This window comes from Amblyomma americanum, chromosome 4 (assembly GCF_052857255.1).
Source record: "Amblyomma americanum isolate KBUSLIRL-KWMA chromosome 4, ASM5285725v1, whole genome shotgun sequence".
Taxonomy (NCBI): Eukaryota; Metazoa; Arthropoda; class Arachnida; order Ixodida; family Ixodidae; genus Amblyomma; species Amblyomma americanum.
Window position 1 is genome coordinate 148,389,103 of NC_135500.1, and position 21,683 is coordinate 148,410,785.

A 21,683-nucleotide genomic window follows, 5' to 3' on the forward strand; every position below is an offset into this window, starting at 1 on the left:
ATTGATCGCGGCATTGTCGAACACTCAAAGTCACCCTGGGGAGCACCAGCACTATTGGTGGAAAAGCCAGATGGCTCGTATCGATTGGTAGTGGACTACCGCAAACTAAATGCCGTAACTCGCATCGATCCATACCCCATCCCCAATATACAGGAGACGCTTTCTCAGCTGGGCTCTGCCAGGTACTTCACGGTAGTGGACATGGCGGCGGGATTCTGGCAGATAGCAATGGATCCGGCAGATGCCGAGAAAACGGCATTCAACACGCCCTCAGGGCACTATGAATGGAAAAGAATGCCGATGGGTCTGGCCAACAGCCCTGCTGTCTGGCAGAGAACCGCTGATGTTATCCTGGCAGGTCTTCTGGGGAGGCTGTGCTTCGTGTATATGGATGACATTATCATATACAGTGGCAGTTTTGATAACCATTTGCGCGATATTGAGCAGGTTTTGGTGCGACTAAGAGCAGCGGGTCTCAAACTGAAGCCCTCTAAGTGCCAATTCCTCAAAAACGAGGTGAAATACCTCGGGCACGTTGTTTCAGCTGACGGCGTGCGACCGGACCCTGAGAAACTAAGGTGTGTCTCGGATTTTCCATCCCCGACTAGCGTCCGCCAGGTCCGGCAGTTTCTCGGCCTGATCGGTTACTACCGAAGGCACATAGAGGAGTTCGCCAAGCTCGCTAAGCCGCTCACCGCCTTAACAGCCAAAAATGTCGCCTTTCGTTGGGACGAAAACGCGGAGAATGCTTTTGGGGCCCTGAAAAGGAAGCTAATGAGTGCACCGCTGTTACGCCACCCGGATTTTAGTTTGCCCTTCGTTATGGCCACAGATGCGTTAAAGTTCGCAGTTGGTGCCGTGCTATCTCAGGTTATCGAGGGCAAAGAACATCCCGTTGCTTTTGCTAGCCGACAGTTGAGCCCCACAGAGCAAAAGTACGGAGCTACGGAAAGGGAGTGCCTCGCCGTTGTCTGGGCAGTAAAGCCCTTCAGATGCTACCTTTACGGCCGCAAATTCAAGCTAGTCACAGACTGCCATCCTCTGAAATGGGTGATGAGTGTCAGGGACCCTAGCTCGCGACTCGCTAGATGGAATCTACACCTGCAGGAATACTGCTTTGAAGTTGAGCACAAGTCAGGAAAGACACATCAGAATGCTGATGCACTCAGCCGCACAGCTGCCGTGGCAGCTATAGAAGAGTTTGTCCCCGTAGTCGACCCCGCCGAATTACGCACAGAGCAGTGCAAAGATCCTGACCTGAAGCGAATAATCGAAAGCTTAGAGGGCGCACCGTCTCATCCCGAACAGCTAGGTTATTTCATTGACAAAGACGGCACCCTGTGTCGGCGCACGAGGCCAACCAGGAAAGGGAGACCAGAGAAAACCGCTTGGGAGAGAGTCGTCATACCTCGGTCGTGGACAGAAAGGGTTCTTCGCGCGTTTCACGATGCGCCATGCGCCGGTCATTTTGGCGTAGCGAAGACACGCAGGTGTGTGGAGCGTTTGTACTTTTGGAGTGGCATGCGACAGGATGTTAGAGACTACTGTGCGAAGTGTCATTCCTGTCTCGAAAGAAAAACACCCAAGGGACGAAGACCAGCTCCAATTCAGCCGTTCCCTGAGGTTTCGGCTCCCTTCGAGCGGACAGGTATGGACATAATGGGCCCATTGCCCACGACCACTTCCGGAAACAAGTACATTTTAGTATTTGTCGACCACCTTTCAAAATACGCGGAAGCGGTAGCACTCCCAGATCAGAAGGCAGACACGGTTGCAAGAGCATTTGTCGAACAGATCGTGCTCCGACATGGACCCCCGAGGCAACTCTTGACAGATCGGGGAACGAACTTCGTGTCGCAGCTAATGAGGAGAGTTTGCGAGCTGCTTAAGATCGCTAAGAAGCAGACAACACCGTACCATCCGGCTTGCAACGGCGCGGTGGAGCGACTGAACCAAACCGTGGCCGGGTTCCTGTCGCATTTTGTTTCGCGCGACCAGCGGGACTGGGACTTGTGGCTCCCGTATGCAATGTTTGCCTACAATTCCGCAGCACACGAGAGCACGGGCGAATCGCCATTCTTTCTTCTCTACGGCCGAGACCCGGACCAGCCTAGTGAAGTGCCAGAGGGCCCCCGTCGTGTCCCATACGCTTCACTGGACGACTATAAGGTTGAGCTAGAATCGCGCTTGCAAGTGGCGAGGGACATCGCAAAGGAGTCCTTAAAGAAAGCGGCGAAGCGCAGGAAGGAGGTGCACGATCGCAGTGCTAGAGACGCGCCGTTTGATGTGGGGGACAGCGTGTACATTGAAAACTGCCAAAGGCAGATTGGGCTAGCTCGTAAGTTCCAGACGAAGTGGAGAGGACCGTGCGAGGTTGTCGAGAAGCTTTCTCCGGTAAACTTCAGAGTCCGAGACGTGAACCGGCGTTTGATAAGGATACACGCAAATCGCCTCAAGTCGGCACCGGTTCAGTATTCACGAAATGAGGAAAGGGAAAGCGCGGATTTTGATGGGGACAGAAGTGAAGCGGAGCGCGCAGATAGTTCGCAAGAAACGCCCTCTCCTGCATTTGTTCGGCAGGCGCCCGAGGTGACGGCCGGAATGCCACCGGATTTACTTCATGCATTGCTAGAAGAAGAAGCGCGCGAGGTTGCCGCGCAGATAACGCCAGGAGAGGCTCCTGCCACGAGCCCTCGCGAGTCCTAAAGCAGACAAAGGGGCACAGACTTACTTAGTATGACTCATGAAGGCCGATATCCGCTGCGAAATCGGAAAGCTAAGTCGGACTAATGGCGTAAACAGAGCGGAGTTGTGAACTGGTTAGAATTTTGTAATGCCGCAGCTCATAACATTGCTATGTGCTTATGTGTTAAGTTATCGGAGTTGGTAGTTAAACCTTTCTGTCATTAAGTAACACCTGCACAGGAGAGCATGCGGAGCGCATGCAGAACCTGCCCTACTTCCTTTCGTTATCTATATTTTTGTCTGTGCCGTGATCGTGCTAGAAGTGGGAGCTCCTTTGTAACTGTGGTAAATTTATTTCGTCCAGTTTGGACTAGAAAGGAGAGGCTTGGGTGCTGAGTTTCATGTTTATCTGTAAAAGAAGATCAGTGCTGCCCCTGGAGACGCCAGTATTGACAGCGGAGGCATATGGTGTTGTGCAGTGGTGTTGAGTGCAGCGAAAAGTGTTTTGTCGGACGCACTGTGCGAGGCGATTCAGAAAGACAAGGGGAGCTGCGTGGACTCAAATGTTCGGAGAACATTCTTCTGGAGGGTGAGCGAGTGTGACATTCCGTGTGTGCTACGAGGATCCACGTTCGACGGCGCGGCGTAGACGGAGACCCGTGACAGCGGCATCATCAATTACCCAGCCATGCTCTTTGAGTGACGACCAGAAAAACCGGTCCCGCCGCCGCCCCGGGGAAACAGGCTTTATCCTCCCCAATTTCCGGTTACATTCCAGGACAAGGGAGCTGTCAGCGGGCCAGAGCGCGCCGTACCACAGCCGACGCTATGCGAAACCGCGAAGACGACATTCTTTCCCTCCCCCCCCCCCCCCCCCTTTGTCGTGGGCTATCGCCGGGAAGGCACCCACAGCTTCCCAGAAGGGCCGCGACGGACACCTGTCATGGCGGACAGGCAGTACTCGCCAAGAATGTGGAAAGACAGGCGATAGTGAATTAGCTCCGAAGAGAGAGCCTGTGTATACTCTCACTTGAGAGAGAGTGGTGGCGTTTTTGTTGTTTATTTAGTTTGTATTGTTAACAGACTCTGGGTTCGAGGCTAAGCCCAACCCAAAGGGGTGGTCCCCATCTCGCATGTTATTTTGGATTGGAGAATTGATGCTTTGGGCGGGCCACTGGAAATGACCGCCCTTAGTCCTTTGTTAATCAAGTGCTTAAAAGCACATGTAAACGGATGCAGTCCAGTCTGAGCTGGGGCTCCATGCTTAGCATGTAATGTGATGCTACTTAGGCACTAACCTGCCCGGTCGATGAGTAAAGTAGTGCAAAGTTCGTTCTGTTGTAAAATTATGCTCTGCTGTCATCATCTACAAGCTCGCCTCCTGTTCATCTTCCAAGCCGAACGACACTAGAGGAAGGGTTTGTGAACCATCCTCGAAGAAACGGACGACTATTGAAATTCTACTGCATACACGCTCAGGACGACATCGTTAGCGAAGAGGGCCTTCAGCGCCGAAGCCCGACGGCGTGCAGCTTCTGCCAGCAACCGCTCGAGCCCAACTCCGGAGCCACTCCATCGCCCCCATGAAGTCGTCGGCACGTAAGCTCGGACGCCCCAGCCTCTGATGTATAACCTTAATCATGTGTAATTATTGAATATACCTGTTTGTTTAAACTGAGCCATACGGTGTCTCTTTGCCTCTCCGTCCCGTGTGGACCTGCGCATTATGGGGGTCATCACAGTGTAATGAAAGGGCGCACTAAGCAAATCATGAGCCTTAAGTGTCTCTTTTCTTACAAAATGTCCACACTCATTTTCACAGCGACGCGAGTAAGCCAATGACCTGAACTGAAAATAGCCAGACGCTTTTGCCTGAGTGTTCGTTCTGAGATTCCTGGATAAGTGCGATTTTTGGCCTGTACTTCATTAAGGCCGATGCTGCTCAGCGACGCTTTACCTTTAGTCGTCTTGGTTCTCTAGTACTGTTATATGATAATTTATAGAATAGAATCGACGAGAATTAATGACGGCAGCTTCTTGTGCAGCACTGGCGAATCATAATCAACATTCTTGGACAAAAATTGTGAATATTGGAAAACTGTAAGTTACTGGTATAGAAACATTGAAGGTAATGGTCCATTCTTCCAACATCTAGCAAAATCTTTCTTTTATGTTGTTTCCATCGCTTGCATCGAGCAGTTAAGACTACCATAGAAAACCAATGCGGAACGCTTTTGACGATAGCAGAAACTTTAATAGCAAAAAAACGAAGCCTGGCGCCGGAAGATCTGCGAGTATAGTGTTTTCTATAGTGAAACCTTTCAATATATGAAAAAAATCCCGCTCACAAACTTTTGCGCGTTCAAAAACGCTTTTGTCCACAATTATTGGGTGTGAAGGAGATAGATGATGCCGCTACGTTCGTGCGGCTTCCCTTCTTCTAACAAACTCTATTTTATAACCACGGCAAAAACACATTTATTCTTCAGGGCGTACCAAAGCCAACTGCCTTCGTTTCATCTCCTTATTTATGAAACACCATGTCCAGCAAGACGTAAATGCTGCATAAGAACGACTGTGGGCCGTGCTGAGGGGGCGTGCTTGTTTTACACGTGTGGCAACAGACGTCAGACTGGACGCTTTGGCTCTCTGCAGGCAACAGCGAGCACTGCTTGGCGCCCCCGAGAGAAGGTCAGTGCCTGTCGGCCGACCTTCGCTACCGGTTCTACTTCGACAACAGCACCAAGCAGTGCCTCGCCCATCGCGGCGTCTGCCTCAAGGGCCGCAATCGCTACCGGACGCTCGAGACCTGCGCCACACACTTTCCCCTCAAGAGTGAGCTGCTGCTGCTGCTCTCACCTCGCAGCAGTGACGCACTCGCGTCACTCGCCGGGTGTCTTTTGTCCTGAAACGCAGTCACTCTTCCGCTCAGCTGCAATTTTTACCAGTGTAAAAACACGTGTTTCTGAGCTGGTTCGTTCACCAAGGTTTCAAAGAAAGGAAATTCAGTTGGATAAGTTGAGCGAGTTGGCCGAGTTGGTAACAAACCATTATCATGAGAAAAGCACGAAATAACACTTCTTCATTTCTTTTCGTACTCGAGTTCTTTTCGCGCTGTTTTCGTGATAATGAAAATTCAGTTGAAATCAGCGCCCATCCCGTCATACGTGTCGTGTATTCGTCCTTGGGAAAATAGCACTGAATTTCTTTTCTTTGAAACCGTGTTATCGATGTAACGCGAACAGTATGAGGGGAAATTGAATGTTAACGGTGTTGAGAATGAGGTAGGTTAGGACGCCTTGAATGGTTTGGTTTATGGGGGTTTAACGTCCCAAAGCGACTCAGGCTATGAGAGACGCCGTAGTGAAGGGCTCCGGAAATTTCGACCTCCTGGGGTTCGTTAACGTGCACTGACATCGCACAGTACACGGGCCTCTAGAATTTTGCCTCCACCGAAATTCGACCGCCGCGGCCGGGATCGAACTACCATTGAATGCCAAAAGTGATTCACTGCTGTCCTTTATTTCCGCTGCCCCAGCTCAGGTGCTTCAGTATCGATGGCAAATGCCGGGGCTAGCAAAAATCTTTTCCTTCCTTTTTACTATTATTTTTAATAAAACCACTACCACCACCACCAACAGCTAGAATGGTTTCTTTCCCGCTTGGTTTGAATATGCAAGGAATAACAAGCCTCGCACGATTTCTCGGTGGAGGAAATAAGGCACCCAGAACAAGCACACACAAGAAACCAAGAACAACAATACGAGAGTACAACATGGGCATTTTTCTTTTGTTTGAGAGACGAGCTTCTTTATGCCAGTTGATCACGTGCCTTTACGTGGGCGGCGTGGGTAAACGAACTAGCGCAAATATGCGAGCAGATGATGGTGATAATGATATGCACATCAGAATGACGCTCAGCTTTTTTTATCTGGACCTGTATTTACGGTGTCTAACGGTGTCTCCAGATTCGTGTTAATGATTTCATGTCAAAATGTAAATTTTTCGCCTTAAAAGGAAACCCAGGTCTCAAGAAGGCCAATTCGTTAACGTTCCAACGAAATATGTCAATGGTTAATTTTTAGACGCATGTGAAAAAATGTCTTACGAACTGTTAAAATAATCGGAAACTAATATTAAAGTACCAACATGGCAGAAAATTGAGCGAGTTGGTACACGTTCATAGAAGCAAATTCAAGCGCTTCAAGAACAACGACACAGAGGGGGACACAGCGCTACTCAGCGCTTTAGCACACGGCGCGTGACTTGCTGGGGCTATTATTGTTTGTTTTTTGCATACATTGCTGCCTCTGAATAAAAAAAAAGCTTTAGTTGAGAGTAGTGCTTTGTCCCCCTCCGTGTCGTTGTTCTTGCAGCGCTTGAATTTTCCACTATTAAAATACCAGGATTTGGGAAATTAATACTCTAGGGATTGTGAAATCCTTTTCTTTTTCAAGGACGTGCTGCCGCGCTCACTGTTTGGAGAAGTATTACTGGCTGCGTTCGCAAGCTGGCGTGCAAAGTACTTTATTTCAAATACGAAGGATGCCAAATTAGCCTGTAACGAAGAAATCAATGCTGGGTAGAATACTCTTTGAGGAAAAGCTACGAGTCGGCAATATACATAATTGTCTACAAAGCTCTTTAAAGCGTTAAAGGTCGCGACTCCTGCCTGGGCCTGTGTAGTTAACTATTATTTCCATTCCTGTGCGTTGTATTCTGTCGACTACAGACCGTTTTTCGCGACTGCAGTGGCGAGGGGAGTGAGGTGGGCGACTGAGCTTGGAAAAATTTGCGAAATGTATCGGAGGAAAATAGAACCGTAATTCAATTATTATATACTTTCTCTACGCTAGTGTCAGTTTGTTGTCAGTGGGATGCTTGCGAATTTAACGCCTGCCATACTGGCCATTTTGTAGGACCGCAGTCTGTATTGGTTATTCTGTTGTTAATCGGTGATTTCAGCGGCGGTAAGCTTCAGCGGCCATTGAACTTGCTTTTCTTGCGTCTCTAGCACAGTGTAGTTTATCGGACTGCTCTCTGAATGCGTTCTGCACCGCGCACCGAACAGGTTGCTAAAAGGAGCTTCACCTTTTCCTTTTTTTGTTGTTGCTGTCGGGACGACGAGACGAAACCAAGCACGTGCGAGCTTCTTTACGAACTCTTTTTCCTTCTTTCAAGTTCACTTGGGTTTCCAAGCTGTACTTCGAACCTGCATCGTGGTAGCAAACACTCGGTGAAGTTAGAAAACTGGACTGTTGAAATCCTACTCCTGCAACTAAAGCACTCACCGTAACATAAAAATGCACCGCGCGTCAGCGCCGTGCTCCTACGTATCTCTCGCTACGTGCCTCCGAGTGCACCTTGTCCTTGTACCTGGTCCCGTACCTCTCTGCTAGCCTTGGTACGGTTCTTTTATTTTTCTTTTTTTTTCCCCGGGGATCACGTGAAGCATACTGTGCTCGCGCGAAGCCCATGACTTCGGCGCATGCGGGTATCGGGTTGTGATCTAGACACGGGGAAATCTCAGGGTACGCGTTCGCTTTTAGCGTGTTTTATATTTTTATGGGTCTAGCCTTCGTTCTGCCGTAGCGATAGCGACTGCATTGCAGTTTGAACACTGTGCCATGGCGAGCCAGCGTAGCCTTGGGGCAGTGTGTTGCAGCAATGCAGATTTAAAAGCGAGTATTCTAGGCAGACGTTGTCGTATCATATACAAGTCGTCAGGATAACTCGCCGATTAACTGATAGGAACATTGTTGTTCGTCTCTTTCCCGTCCTTTATTTTTGTAGCTTTGGCTGTATGTAGACCTGTCTTCGGGCAAGCGGTATCAGCATCAATGTCACTGCGTGTCGTGACCGAAAACCCTACAGGTCTCCTGCTGCTGGTTTGGTTTTGGGGGCGAAAGGAAATGGCGCAGTATCTGTCTCATATATCGTTGGACACCTGAACCGCGCCGTTAGGGAAGGGATAAAGGAGGGAGTGAAAGAAGAAAGGAAGAGAGGTGCCGTAGTGGAGGGCTCCGGAATAATTTCGACCACCTGGGGATCTTAAACGTGCACTGACATCGCACAGCACACGGGCGCCTTGGCGTTTTTCCTCCATAAAAACGCAGCCGCCGCGGTCGGGTTCGAACCCGGGAACTCCGGATCAGTAGTCGAGCGCCCTAACCACTGAGCCACCGCGGCGCGGGACCAAAATTTGGACGTTAGGAGACTGTCACGCCACCTGCAGTACTGAGACGAACTGTTGAGTGCTCAGTGCACACGCATATAAGTGGGAGGAACCAAGCTGTCTGTCCATCTCATAGGCGGCGCTACCGTCTGTTTACCTCCCAAGGTGACCAGGGAGTGGTCGGTATTGAGAGTGTTCCATCTGTAGATGCAGACCGGGTCCACACGGGCGTTCAAGTGGTTGCGCTCATTGCGAAAGAGGGTGAGGCACCGTAAACTATCACTAGACAAGATGGAGAGCGCAAAGTATGAGACTTATTTTCTTCTTTCTTCTTTGCTGTTTGCGAACTGCTTTCGCTCTGCGCTCCAGGGATACGTTGCGCATGCTGGCAGCGCATCTCAGTTCTTCGGTGCCACCATTGATGGATTCGGATGCTATTGTTAGCCTCGAGAGGAATCGTTTCCCATCTCAATGCCTGTGGCGAACTGTGTGGCGTTGGAGGAGACAGCACTAAGAAGCCGGTTAGTTCTATGGAGAAATTGGTATCTGGACCGCGCGTTAAGTGGGTTCCGTCATTAGACGTCATCCGTGGAAAAGCGAATTAAGATAGCCGGTGCTGTGATACTAAAAGGCTACAGGCATCACAAACTGCTCTTACGCTGGAAAAAATATTTGGAAAAAAACACTTCAGTTTAGTGGAAGCCGGCTTCATCTTACAGAACACTGCCACATTAAAGAGACGTCATCTTTTCTTAGTGCATCGTCCGGGGCAAAAGTTACAGACCGCCCCTCCAAGTTCCGACCCGTGCCACTTTGCGTGAGGGCGCCACCTGACAAAGCAATTTTGGTGTGGAAACGGGACCACTGCGCCGGTCTCCACACCAGAAGTGTTTTGTCAGGTGGCGCCCTCACGCAAAGTGGCACGGGTCGGAACTTGGAGGGGCGGTCTGTAACTTTTGCCCCCGATGGTGCTTCCTTGCCTACCGTGTTATGATATTCAAGGCATGGGTTAAGAGAAAGCCAGCTACCGCCACGCAATTGATGTGGCGTTTGCCACAATGCTTGACTACTTTTCAACTTGATACGACGACCACCAGTTCTCTGGCTCGATACCCGTCTAGCTGTTACATTTTAATGGACGCGAAATTCAAATAATCCCGTTGTACTGGTATTTCGGAGCAAGTTAATGAATTGTTCCGGAGCTCTCTGCTATAGAACACTACTATAGCTTTTGGTGTTGCTTTGACATGTAATAATTCAGTACGCGATCAGTCATTCAATCGTCTTTAATCAGTGTGCTCATGAAGCAGATTTCGCAGCACCGAGGCTACTTATTATCCGTGCATACACGTACATTTATGCGGACTGTAGCAATCTGTGCCAAATGCACCCTCCTTAACTTCGGACTTGCAAAAGGTCGCGATAGATACCTTTTGCTAGAACTTGTTTCCTCTGGAAGGGGAAGAAGCTCTATTGTGTTTTTTTATTCATAGCGACTTCTGAGGTTGAATTAAACACGAATGTGCTATAACCAGCAACGGCAAGAGCAATCTATTAGACGTCAGAAAAGTTGGCAGAGCAGCTGGCTCAGTGGTTCACAAGAGTCTGATGCCTGATAAATTTAAGGCATACGAATGTAAAATGGGAATTTGAAAACTTGAATTAGCCTCATAAATATTAGGTATTCAAGATGTCCATATTTAAGTACACGGCTACAAGTGACTGGACACAGAAAGAATGGACAAATCGTCGCTGAACTTGAAAGTAAAAACTGCGCATATTGAAACAAAATATGTATCATTTGATAGCCAAACCTCAAGCATGTACACATGCGCGTTGTCATTCTCAAGGTGCAGTCTGTTGGATGCCGTTTATCCGTGCGATGGACAAAATTTTTTTGCAACACAATAATAATAATAATAATAATAATAATAATAATAATAATAATAATAATAATAATAATAATAATAATAATAATAATAATAATAATAATAATAATAATAATAATAATAATAATAATAATAATAATAATAATAATAATAATAATAATAATAATGATAATAATAATAATAATAATAATAATAATAATAATAATAATAATAATAATAATAATAATTGGATTTGGAGGAAAGGAAATGGCGCAGTATCTGTCTCATATATCGGCGGACACCTGAACCGCGCCGTAAGGGAAGGGATAAAAGAGAGAGTGAAAGAAGAAAGAGGTGACGTAGTGGAGGGCTCCGGAATAATTTAGACCACCTGGGGATCTTTAACGTGCACTGACATCGCACAGCACACGGGCGCCTTAGCGTTTTTCCTCCATAAAAAAACAGCCGCCGCGGTCGGGTTTGAACCGGGGAACCCTGGATCAGTTCCCGGGTTCGAACCCGACTGCGACAGACTGAATTTGCCAAAACCAAAACGCTAGTGCACACGTGGATTATTATCGCGGGTCGCTATCCTCTACCGAACAGCTTCAACTCCTTGGACGATAAGGCCATGGATGGCACACCCGCTCTGTTTATATAAAGGTCTTTGCAACTTTTCTATAGTAAATGATGGAAGAAATTGGGCTGGTTGGTTTCCGTTGATTCTACTTTGCATCCGTTTCGCTTTTTTTCGTGTCTACGTTTGTGAACACTGCGACCAGTGAAAAATTCTCTATGGTGTGCCGATCATTGCCAACTTCTTCGCCAACTTAGAACGGTCTACACTTACACCTAAAACAATGTTCAGCCTGTTCCCGGATTTCTTTTTCAAGTAAATGAAGTGTTCCATGAGGCTTACAATAATACGCTGGCCTGTCTGGCCTGTGTATGAGGCCGCACGATGAAGGAATCGGGTAAGGTACTCCTACAGTACAAGGAACAAACGTCCAATATTCTACACTTACACCTAAAACAATGTTCAGCCTGTTCCCGGATTTCTTTTTCAAGTAAATGAAGTGTTCCATGAGGCTTACAATAATACGCCGGCCTGTCTGGCCTGTGTATGAGGCCACACGATGAAGGAATCGGGTAAGGTACTCCTACAGTACAAGGAACAAACGTCCAATATTACAAGCAAGCAACTTAGTTTAACATTTTTTTGTTACAAGCATTCTTTGTTCTTGATCCTACAATATTTCTTTAAACGAGCGCTCCCACCCTACGTACTTTGTTAGGAGCTGAGAAAATGACGTTTACGTCGTACTTACCCCACACACTCTATTAAAAATAAGGCATAAACGATGGAATACTCTTGTCGTTTGTTACATAAATGCGAACATTTTTGGCAGAATGCAAGCCTGTTCCCCCCCCCCAAAAAAAAAAAAAAGCGGCTGCTAATACCGCTTTCTTATTGTCTTTTCAGGCATGGACAGACTCAGATGCACGCAGACAACATGACGTGAAGGGCTCAAACTTTCAACGCCCGTAACGTTTCCAGAATTCTCTTCAGCGAATAAAATTAACGACACCACCAGCAGTGGACGATTGTGCCAAAGCCATGAATAGTAGTATGAACATCGTATTAAATCATGAATTTGCTTGCCAACTCCTTTATTTTCCTGGCGTTAAATTACTCGCTACAAACAAAGGTCTGCTGACTGCTGCAACGCTGTTTCTTGCATTACACTCTAAATCTGTCAGCAGTTCAGTTTACCGAAAATCTCACGCGCAAATTAGTGCGGAAAAGACTGCTGGCCATGAAAACTGGGGCAAGGGTCTCGAAGATACTCGGTGTAATTCGTTATATATCACATCGTTAATCGTCTGAAACACGGAAAGCTTCTTCATATTTTGTTTGTAGCAGAATTCCCCGGGTGCTATGGAAAAAAAAGGTCAGCAGGGAACATGTAATATGAAGGAAAAATCACCGAATAAAAAAAGAAATCGTTCTCTGACAGCTGGACAGCGCATTATACCTGCTCAGCTGGAGTGGCGCGTAATAACTTTCCTTGCCTTATCTTTCTAACTTCCGTACTATCTCTCTGACTTCCGTTTAGTCGTGTTCCATCCTATCCATGAAAATTTTCTGATTTCATTTGCCAACCTGACACTCTGCTCTTCGTTAGAATTGAGCCCACCATGTTACGTTGTGGTTATGAATTCTTCGCGTTGCTGGTAGCACACAAGGGCATTTTCTTTTCCTTATTTCAGCCAGAATGTCATAAACTTGCGTTTGCTCCCCGACCGGCTCGCTATTTTCAGCTCTCTTAACGTTGCCGCCGTAATTTATCCTTCCATAGCTCGCTGCACCAGCTGTGCAGCATTTATTTAAAGCTTCACCTTGGGCCTCTATAAGTTCCTTGTAAGCTGCTGTTCGTAAGCTGAGAGTTTTGTGCACTCCAGCTCGTTCATGCTGTCTTGATAATCGATCTTTCTTGATAATTTGCTATTCGCTTATAATTTCGGGAACTGCGCTACATATCGAAAACTGATGTTCCTACTCGAAAATACTTGATAATATTTGTTTTAATTGTTATAATCTTGGAGCTATTTTTCTACTGTGTGTTTAACGGCTGAAAATGAAATGCGCATCATCCCTTGAGTCACCGGGATTGACAGTGTAATAAAAAAATTGGAGGTTACTCAGGCATTGCACGAATACTCATGTCCCTAAGCTTTCCCGATTCTCTGTATATCTTTCATAAACACGTAGGGAATAAAAGCGTAGTGGTCATGCTACTCTGCCTCACACACACTGAGTGCTTCGTGCAGTTTCCGTAGATTAGAAAAAGAATGTAGAAGAATGAGGGAGTTTTTACAATAGTGTTAGAAAGTACCGTCCCGTCCGTGGCGGGGAAGCCCCGACGTTGATGCGGATGTCTAGGCTACGGACCTAGATTCAGGGAGTACCCAGTCTACCCCATCATACTCGGCCCTCATAGACTGTTGGTGGAGCCTGGCATGTGTGGTTACCCTAGCCTTATCGGCCGAATGTCAGTCATTCCGTATACTGATATCTTCACGAATCAAATTTTAGGCCGGTTTTTGAAGGCATAGTCCTTCCGCAGGGCCATTTGTATCCACAGTAATCCGCATTGCAGTGACGTGACCTGAAAAAAAAAAAACTTTGGAAATTTCGATATGGTGTTAGAACAAAAAGAACGAGAACATTGTCGTCGAGACTGTTGTTGGGAACCAAGTAAGACCACATCCTCAGAGGCAGTTTACTCGAATCAAGAAAGCACCGCATTATATCTCAAAGTTGTAAAGAAGTGAAGCGGTGCGACTACTTTCTTGCCAATTCACATTCGTAGCCGAAGTTTTGCTGCACCGCATGAAAATGTGTCGCTGTTGTTTTCGCAAGGACAGAAGGCATCAAGCTTGTGGCCTCTGGATACGTGTTTTCTCTTAATACGTTATTTCATCAATGCATAAAATAAATGGTTATACACACGGCAGCGGGTTTGCCGGATGATTGAAGACCAGAGGAAGCTCATGCTAAGGTCCCTGAGTCCTCGAAACATAAGGTGAGACGATGTGCAGCGAAAGGCCTGCTACTGTAGGTTGCGCCAACTTGGCTGGGCGTAGTGCGGGCCAGACCTGGAGCAGGTCGACATACTCTTGCTCCGTGCATGGAATGCTGCGCGAATCTGGAGGAAAGAGCGCAATTAACTTCGATCGAGAGCGGTTCCATTCTGGGCATGCACTTGCTCTCAGCGGTAGGTGGGGAGGCATCTCCTCCTCCTCACACGTGCGCTGCTGTCATGTCGGTCATTGGACCACGGCGTGGCTGGCTTGACAGGGGAGCGGCAGACAGCGGAAGTCCGCCGCCTCCACCGTCGCCCAGAGGGCGAAAAAAGTGAGCGCGCGCGCGTTCGCCGCCGACGCCGAAAGAAGGTCGTGGCGAACCGGTTTATCGTAAGCGCGACCGGTCTCGTTCCTTGACGGCGGTCACACACGAGGCGCCGCAGCCACCTCCGAGCCGGCCGCAGCAGTTTCGGGATGCCCGCTTTCACCGAGTGCAGCTGTTTGTGGCTGAGAGATCAGCGGCCCAGCCTCTCCGTGTGTGCGCGTGCTTGTCGTCTACCAGTCTCTTTGCCAAGTGAATCGGAATGAAGAGCTTCAGTTGTCGTCTTCAAGCCTTCGCGGTTTTACCGAAACAGCCAACGAAGAAAGCGACATGAGTACTTTTTGTGGTGAAGTGTGTGTCAGTTTTGTGTGTCAGTCAAAGTGCAGAGAGTTTCGTTTCATTGGGGAATTTGTGTCAGTGAACCGTGAAGTTCTGTGAGTTTAGAATGACGCTTCTGATAAGCGGGGGTACCTAGACCAACTGCCTTTAAACAGAAAACGCAAGACAACGTTTTTATCTTTATGACCTAACGATGATGCGTGGGTTCTCTACCCAGCTGCACAGTGTACAGTAGGGTTGATAATATGAAGGTTGATAACCTGTGAGTCGTGGTATAAAAAGAGGGCGCCAGTAGTTAGGCTTGTGTTGTCGACTTTTTTGTGTGTGAGACAGGCATGATCGACTAGTCCCTCAAGTACTCTCAGTGTTCAGACCAAAGATGCAGTCGACAACAACTCGCCTGGCCGTCTACTCTCTCTTTGTAATCGGCGTGTTTGCGATAATATGGTGCAACCTCTCAGGACCTCTTCCTCCGAAATATCGACACCAACTGTCGGACTTGTCGCCGCCGTCTACAGCTTCTTCTTCGGTCGCACCTCAACAAAGCGTCACTGACGCTGCCTCCGCGTCGGTTGATTGTGCTGCCGCGCGAACTCCCGATGCACGGCAGGTAGTGGACGTGGTATTCGTGGCCAAGTGGGCGTACCGCAACATGAAGGTCACCAGGACCATGAGCCACTGTCTCAGGAGCATGCTTTCCCACACGAAGAACCCGGTTCGCTTTCACGTGCTGGCCGATCCTCAGAGCTACATGAGACTCAGCCGCACGCTTGGTGGCGTACAGGTTGAATCCAAAAAGAAGTTCCAGGTACGTGTATGCATTCCATGAACTTAAGCCGACAATCGAAGCACTTTGTTGGCTGAATGTATGCAGACATCACTTAGAGAACAGATAAACCAAGTAATATTTCCTGAACTTACGTGACCCCATAATTTGATGTAAAGGTCTGCTCAGGCGGCTACTACCTCAGGAAATGAGCTCAGGCCGCGCCCGTACATAACCCACCTTCAAATCACTCTGTGAATTCGCGGCTCAAGTGCCGAACCACGCAGAATTCAAATTCATCTGCAGTGTAAGATCCTTCATGCAGAGTTCGATATATATTATTAACACAACTAAGACTATAGAATTAAGCTATGAAACATCCCTGCATATGAAACATGAAAGTCTGCGTATCTAACTCCGAGACTCATACCGGTAACGTGGGCATAAGGTGTGCACGTTACAGGCTCCGACGCTTCCTTGCACGACTTCTGTCACGAATTCGAAAATTCTTTTAGGAAACCGGCAGTTTCTTTGCAAACTTCCCCATGGAATTGTTTTTATACCCATGATCGCCGTACCAAAACAATCGACACGCTGTTAGGATGCCGACGGGCGCCCGCTTAGTGTTCGCCATTAAGGCAATATACAAGGCGTCCGCTCTAGAAAGTCGGCAGTAATAAACCCTGTTCTACCTGTTAAAAGAAATGCAAAAAACGTTAGTGCGTAGCGTAAATGCATGGTGTGCAGTGTGTGTTGGTCACTATTGCGAAGGCATATCCTCCTTGGTTCGTGAGCTTTGTTTATATTAGTTGTGTTGGATATGGTGGTATAGCTTTAAAGGTTGCGAGATTTAGTGATCAGTTGCAGATGATCCAATCACCTTATTTTTCTGCACGCAGTTCTATCTCTACAACATAACTGCAGTGGAAGAAGGCAACCGGAATGCCATCGGCCTGATGCGCTTGCTGTTTTTCACCAAAGACGTCGGCCGCTACAACGACGACATGTTCTTCATCACCGAGATCTTTCACCGCGTATTCGACCTAGAACGAATAATTTTCATCGACCTCGACCTGGAGTTCGAAGAAGACGTTGCAAAGCTCTACCGGCACTTCGACTGCTTCACAAGCGAGAACTTGATCGGAATCGGATTCGACCTGCAGCCTCAGTACCGTGCCGACTTCCAGGCGTACATCGATTCCAATCCCGGCACGGACGTCGGCATGCCAAGGCCCGGTAAACAGGGCTTCAACACGGGCGTCATGCTCATGGATCTTGCTGCGATGCGGTCCTCGAAGCTCTACAACGATCTGCTCACTCATAACAAGCTGGCACCGATCTGCGACAAGTACAGCTTCAAAGGGTCGCTGGGACACCAGGACTTCTTCACGCTGATAGGGATGGAGCACCCTGAGCTATTCTTCGTGCTGGACTGCACGTGGAACCGGCAGCTGGACACTGGATGGTCGCACGTGGTGAACGAGACGCTGTTCGCCGCCTATCACAACTGCTCGGGAAAGGTTCGCATCTTCCACGCTAACGGTGGTGCCAGGATGCCAGACCCTGGATCAATAGACTCGTCGGGAAGGAAGATTGTCATCAAGAAGAAGATTCCTCGGCACCTGTACCCGAGTTTCCCGAGCTACACAACTCAAACAAGTCGCGGATAACCATGCGGCTCAGTCGGAAAGCTGAGTGCTTGGTGTGACCACAGTCTTCAGCTCCTCTAGACCAGGAGCAAAGTGACGTGTGCAGTCAAGGTTCGCGGGAGCGCAGGTCTGTTTCGAAAGTGCTCCATTAGTCTATGCCAAGGTTTCTGAGTAAGACCCAAGAAATGAATGCCCTGTGAAAATGTACACGACTCTTTGCGCACTCCGTTTCCTGGATGGCCGCTACATATTACCACTAGCTCTCACTGCCATACAAACCTTGTTATCAGTCCGAGGCTGCTGTTTTTTACCCCCCAGCACTTGCCCGCGGACCCAAAGGAAAACTTCATGTGGCTACACTTTCTGTGGTTGTTGTGAAGAAGGAAATGCCATGATAAGGACCTTTTATGCGAACTACTAAATCCTTAAATCAGTGGCGCATTACCGCGGACTGTAGCGCAGCGCGCGCAGCTTCTGGGCACCTGTTACGGCCTACGGCTTTGTAGGCTGCAAGACTGAGTATACCTACGGCCTTATGTTTTCAAATTTTCATGCTGCCCTCGTGATAATGATTTGCTGTGAGCGTTGTGCTATGTAATTATGAGATTATGTGCGAAACCGTTCCAAGTGTTGCACAAGAGCACACATGAAAGATGATCTCTAAGCCTGTTTTGTGTTCATGTTGGGCCATGCGAGATTGCAGTCATGAGTGCTATTCCTATACGCTGAATTAGAGAGCAGGTGTACGACGCCACAGAAAAAGCACAGTGATCTTGTGACATGTTCCTTATTTAGGCTTCATGTTAGCTAGTGTTTTATTGTATAGAGTGATACGTAGCGTTCCTGATAGAAGTTTTGTGTATATAATCGCGCCTTTAATGAGGACACGTACACGCTTTATTATCAGTAGATTTCTTTATTAGACATTTGCGAACAGTCAAAAATTCTGTACAAGGTATAGAAGCAAACAGACAAAGTTGAAAACCAACAGTCGCTGTGTCCGCCCTTTCTCACCATCAAGCAACGGCATAGAGCCGCAGGATAAAATATTGTTCCGCTCAATCTAACTTGTCCTAGTAACGCACGCAGCCCAAACTCTTCCGCGATGAAGAAAGCCTAGGAGAAAGCAGAACATGCAGCCGGCCGCGCCTATCTGGGGCGCAAATCACGCATCTCTTTCTCTTTCTAAGCCAATCAATCACACTCGCAGACTCATTGATCAGCGTCAGCACTGTAGTGGGCGGAATTCAGCGCCATAAATTGACCGTTATAAGCTTTTATCTTTTCTTTTGCAAAAATAAGAACATGGCGTCTCAGTGCCTCCAAACTTCTCTCGGGCCCATCATATATAAAAAAAGCAGAGAACTGACGCCTTTAATTACCGTTGAAAACCACGAAGGCTAAATTCGGGCCCTTGGCAAACTCCACTGACGCCTTTGCAGCCGCTTAAAAAGAAAGTAAAACAGGAAACTACTTGCGCTCTTGACATTTTTCTGTCAACACTCGCAAGTTCGCACAACTGCTTCCATTCAAACGAAAGGGGTGTAATGAAAAGTACGACGTGCGCTGGGCGGGGGGGGGGGGGGGGGGGGTGTAGGAGTAGAGGGGAAACAACGGTATAAGCTCAGCCAATACTTCGCACTTACAGCTTCTTCAATGTAACTGAAAAAAACAAAAAAGGAAGATAAAATAGGATGGCCCGTTGTAGACCTGCGCCACCACGTACAGTATCATCGAATATACGAGGAGCACTTCGGCGTGCGATTTTCATCGCCCTTTGTTACCGATAACTCAGCTGTTGCAGAGCGTTCTGAAAAGAGATGAACTACGCGATCCAACCGCCTAAAAGGCGGAAAGCGTGCCAAAGTCAGGCAGAGCCCGTTTTGAGTCGCACTCCGACTGCAGCAGATTGCGCTGCGATTCGCGCCAAAAGGTGAAGCTCACGCACAGTGATACGCCTCGTGCAAAGCACAAAAGAAAAGAAGACGTGTACCATCACTACAGCCGCTCAGCGCAGCCGTCGCGGATCTGTCGCAACTTGAGTGTTGTTTCACCGCTTGCAGCGATACGCGCAGCGGAGATTACATCAATCTGAAGGAAGCGGCACGGCAGCTCTCTTACACGCGTTCACAGAGTAAGCGTCGCTATCGACTTCACATTTTCAGCTAACGAGATCGAACTCACGCACATTCAATCAGTAATAAAAGAAATGTATTTTTAAAGCTGCAACAAGCTTGTGCTCATACAGCACAACATGCATTCGCACTAGGTCGACGATTAAAGCACGCAATTGATCATTGCTATCGCCGCTCGGAAAACCAAGAGAGCTTCTGCTGTGTATCCATACTACTGGCGCCAAGCGAGCGGCTGTGCTTTGCAACGCGAGGACAGTCCACGGGTCGTCTACGACAACGCCTATTGGTCATGTGACACCGTTGTACTATGTCAGATGCAGAACATGTAGGAGCACGCGGGGGGCTGGACAAATACTCTGCTGATCCCTAAACCGAAAAAAGGATCACGGATTAAAAGAAAACAGAGATATAAAGCGAAATGTGCGAAGCAATGAGGGGACTGAACAGCGACTCGACAGATAAGCAGTCGTTGCTTAAGTGCTACGCTAAAGCCTCTTACTTAGGTTCTTTTGCATAGAAGGAAAGCCTTGCGTTGAATAAAAACAGCGGATAATAACTTTTCTAGCCCTTTTGCATTACGCGAAGGAAAATGAAGAAAAAGAGAAAAATAAACGAGTCGAAGGTTTCTTGAACACTGGCGATCGAAGGCTACCAGCCAGGCGCTCGATGAGATAAAAATCAAGGACAGAGGTCTTTCTACGATGGCAGGGGGCCATCCGCAACGGGATGTTGATCCATGCTAATAATAACGAGTGATTTCATTTCCCTCTAAGAAAACGGCCTTCTCTCAAGAAAGAAAGGCGTCGCATAGCGTGGTCGTTAAGTTCCAAGGTCGCGGTGCGTCTCGACCGAGTGGTAATTTACTTACGAAAAAGACGATTCTCTCTCTACGCGATCGATAAAAATGCCTGTTCTACTGAATGCGTATGCAGGTGTTTGCTGTCTGCTTACTTCCAGTTAAAGACTGCCAGCGAGTTCATCTCTGAGCTACTTGGTGAGTGCTATCATGTGCCGTATTAACACCGCTGTAATCCGCGGACAAAATTCGGCAGCGGGAAGACGGAGGGATTGCAAAAGCGCATTCATTCCAATATTAACGCTACAGTAATAAAATCACTCTCTGTCACTGGAACATGCTCAACAGCGCGCCTGTTCATTGTTATTTACTTTCGTAAAAGCATATGCTTATCAAGGCCATTAAGTTGAATGAATAAAAGACGCAGGCATTCTTCATAGCGTCACCCGATGGGAACGTGCAAAGAATGCTATGGAAATTGACTGCTTGGATGCAAGCGGACACCTAGAGCTTGTTTGCTGTGTAGAAAATGTAATACAAGTGTTTTTTATTTTTTTTTTCACCTCAGGGCAGCAATTCCTTTTGCCTCGTTCTCGTGACGGAATGAGATGAGCGAGGTTTCAGCACGAATGAGGAATCCGCATGTACGTCTTTGTAGGTAAGGCTGACTTGCGATCGGCCGGCATTCGTGCGCCGTCTAATCACAACAGCGAACTCGGCAATCACAAACCGATCTTACGTACGATGACGTAGGGAAAGAAACCTTTGGGAGTCCTGAGCAGTTTTTCTTGTTATCGTTATCCTTTTCCCGGTTCATTCTTTTGCACCTTATCATCAGCAGCATCTTGGACGTCACGGCAGATATACAGCAAAATATAAGGTCAGGTGACATGCCTGATGTAAAATTCGTAGCTGACAGTTCACTTACGTGGAGAAGAACTAATCGAGATAAACGTCACAAGACACGGTCCCTGGTCCAATGTTTTCATAAGTATGGTAGTCATGAACAGTACGTTACATACAGAAAGCTTGTATTATAATAGTTTAGCATTATAGGGCTTATTTCGTATCTCTAATACGTCGCGTCTATAGAAAATATAGTCGTCCAGATCTAAGCTCGTATATTAAGCCAAGCTCGCCATTCTATATTCTCCTTAACAGAGAAGCTTACGTTTCTAAACAGCGCGGCGCTCGTACTCGTATGTTTACGATAATTTCGAGCGTTAATGCTGTCTGGTAGTAGGTGCTAACAAATTAGGCATTTCTCCGCTCAGTAATTAAAGGTATTTAAGCGTCAAAGCAATGCCGTGTTGTCGATATGAAGGTCACAGTTATGCTGGGTCTTTTCAATGATCGCCTC

General features: G+C 47.6%; 2 protein-coding genes across 2 annotated transcripts in view; both read left to right on the top strand.

The window, feature by feature from the left end:
• LOC144130404 (papilin-like) overlaps positions 1-12,312 on the top strand; it is a 28,717-nt gene extending 16,405 nt beyond the window's left edge. The window contains exons 7-8 of the mRNA XM_077664330.1: positions 5,341-5,520; positions 12,212-12,312. Coding sequence (XP_077520456.1) covers positions 5,341-5,520; positions 12,212-12,246 — 215 coding nt within the window. The 3' untranslated portion in view covers positions 12,247-12,312. The remainder of the gene's footprint in view (positions 1-5,340; positions 5,521-12,211) is intronic.
• Positions 12,313-15,225: 2,913 nt separating this feature from the next.
• LOC144128517 (glucoside xylosyltransferase 1-like) lies at positions 15,226-17,563 on the top strand. The gene is made up of 2 exons (XM_077661960.1): positions 15,226-15,785; positions 16,643-17,563. Exons 1-2 carry the CDS (start codon positions 15,357-15,359, stop codon positions 17,411-17,413), a joined length of 1,200 nt encoding a protein of 399 aa, XP_077518086.1. The 5' UTR covers positions 15,226-15,356; the 3' UTR covers positions 17,414-17,563.
• The last annotated feature ends 4,120 nt before the right edge of the window (positions 17,564-21,683 follow it).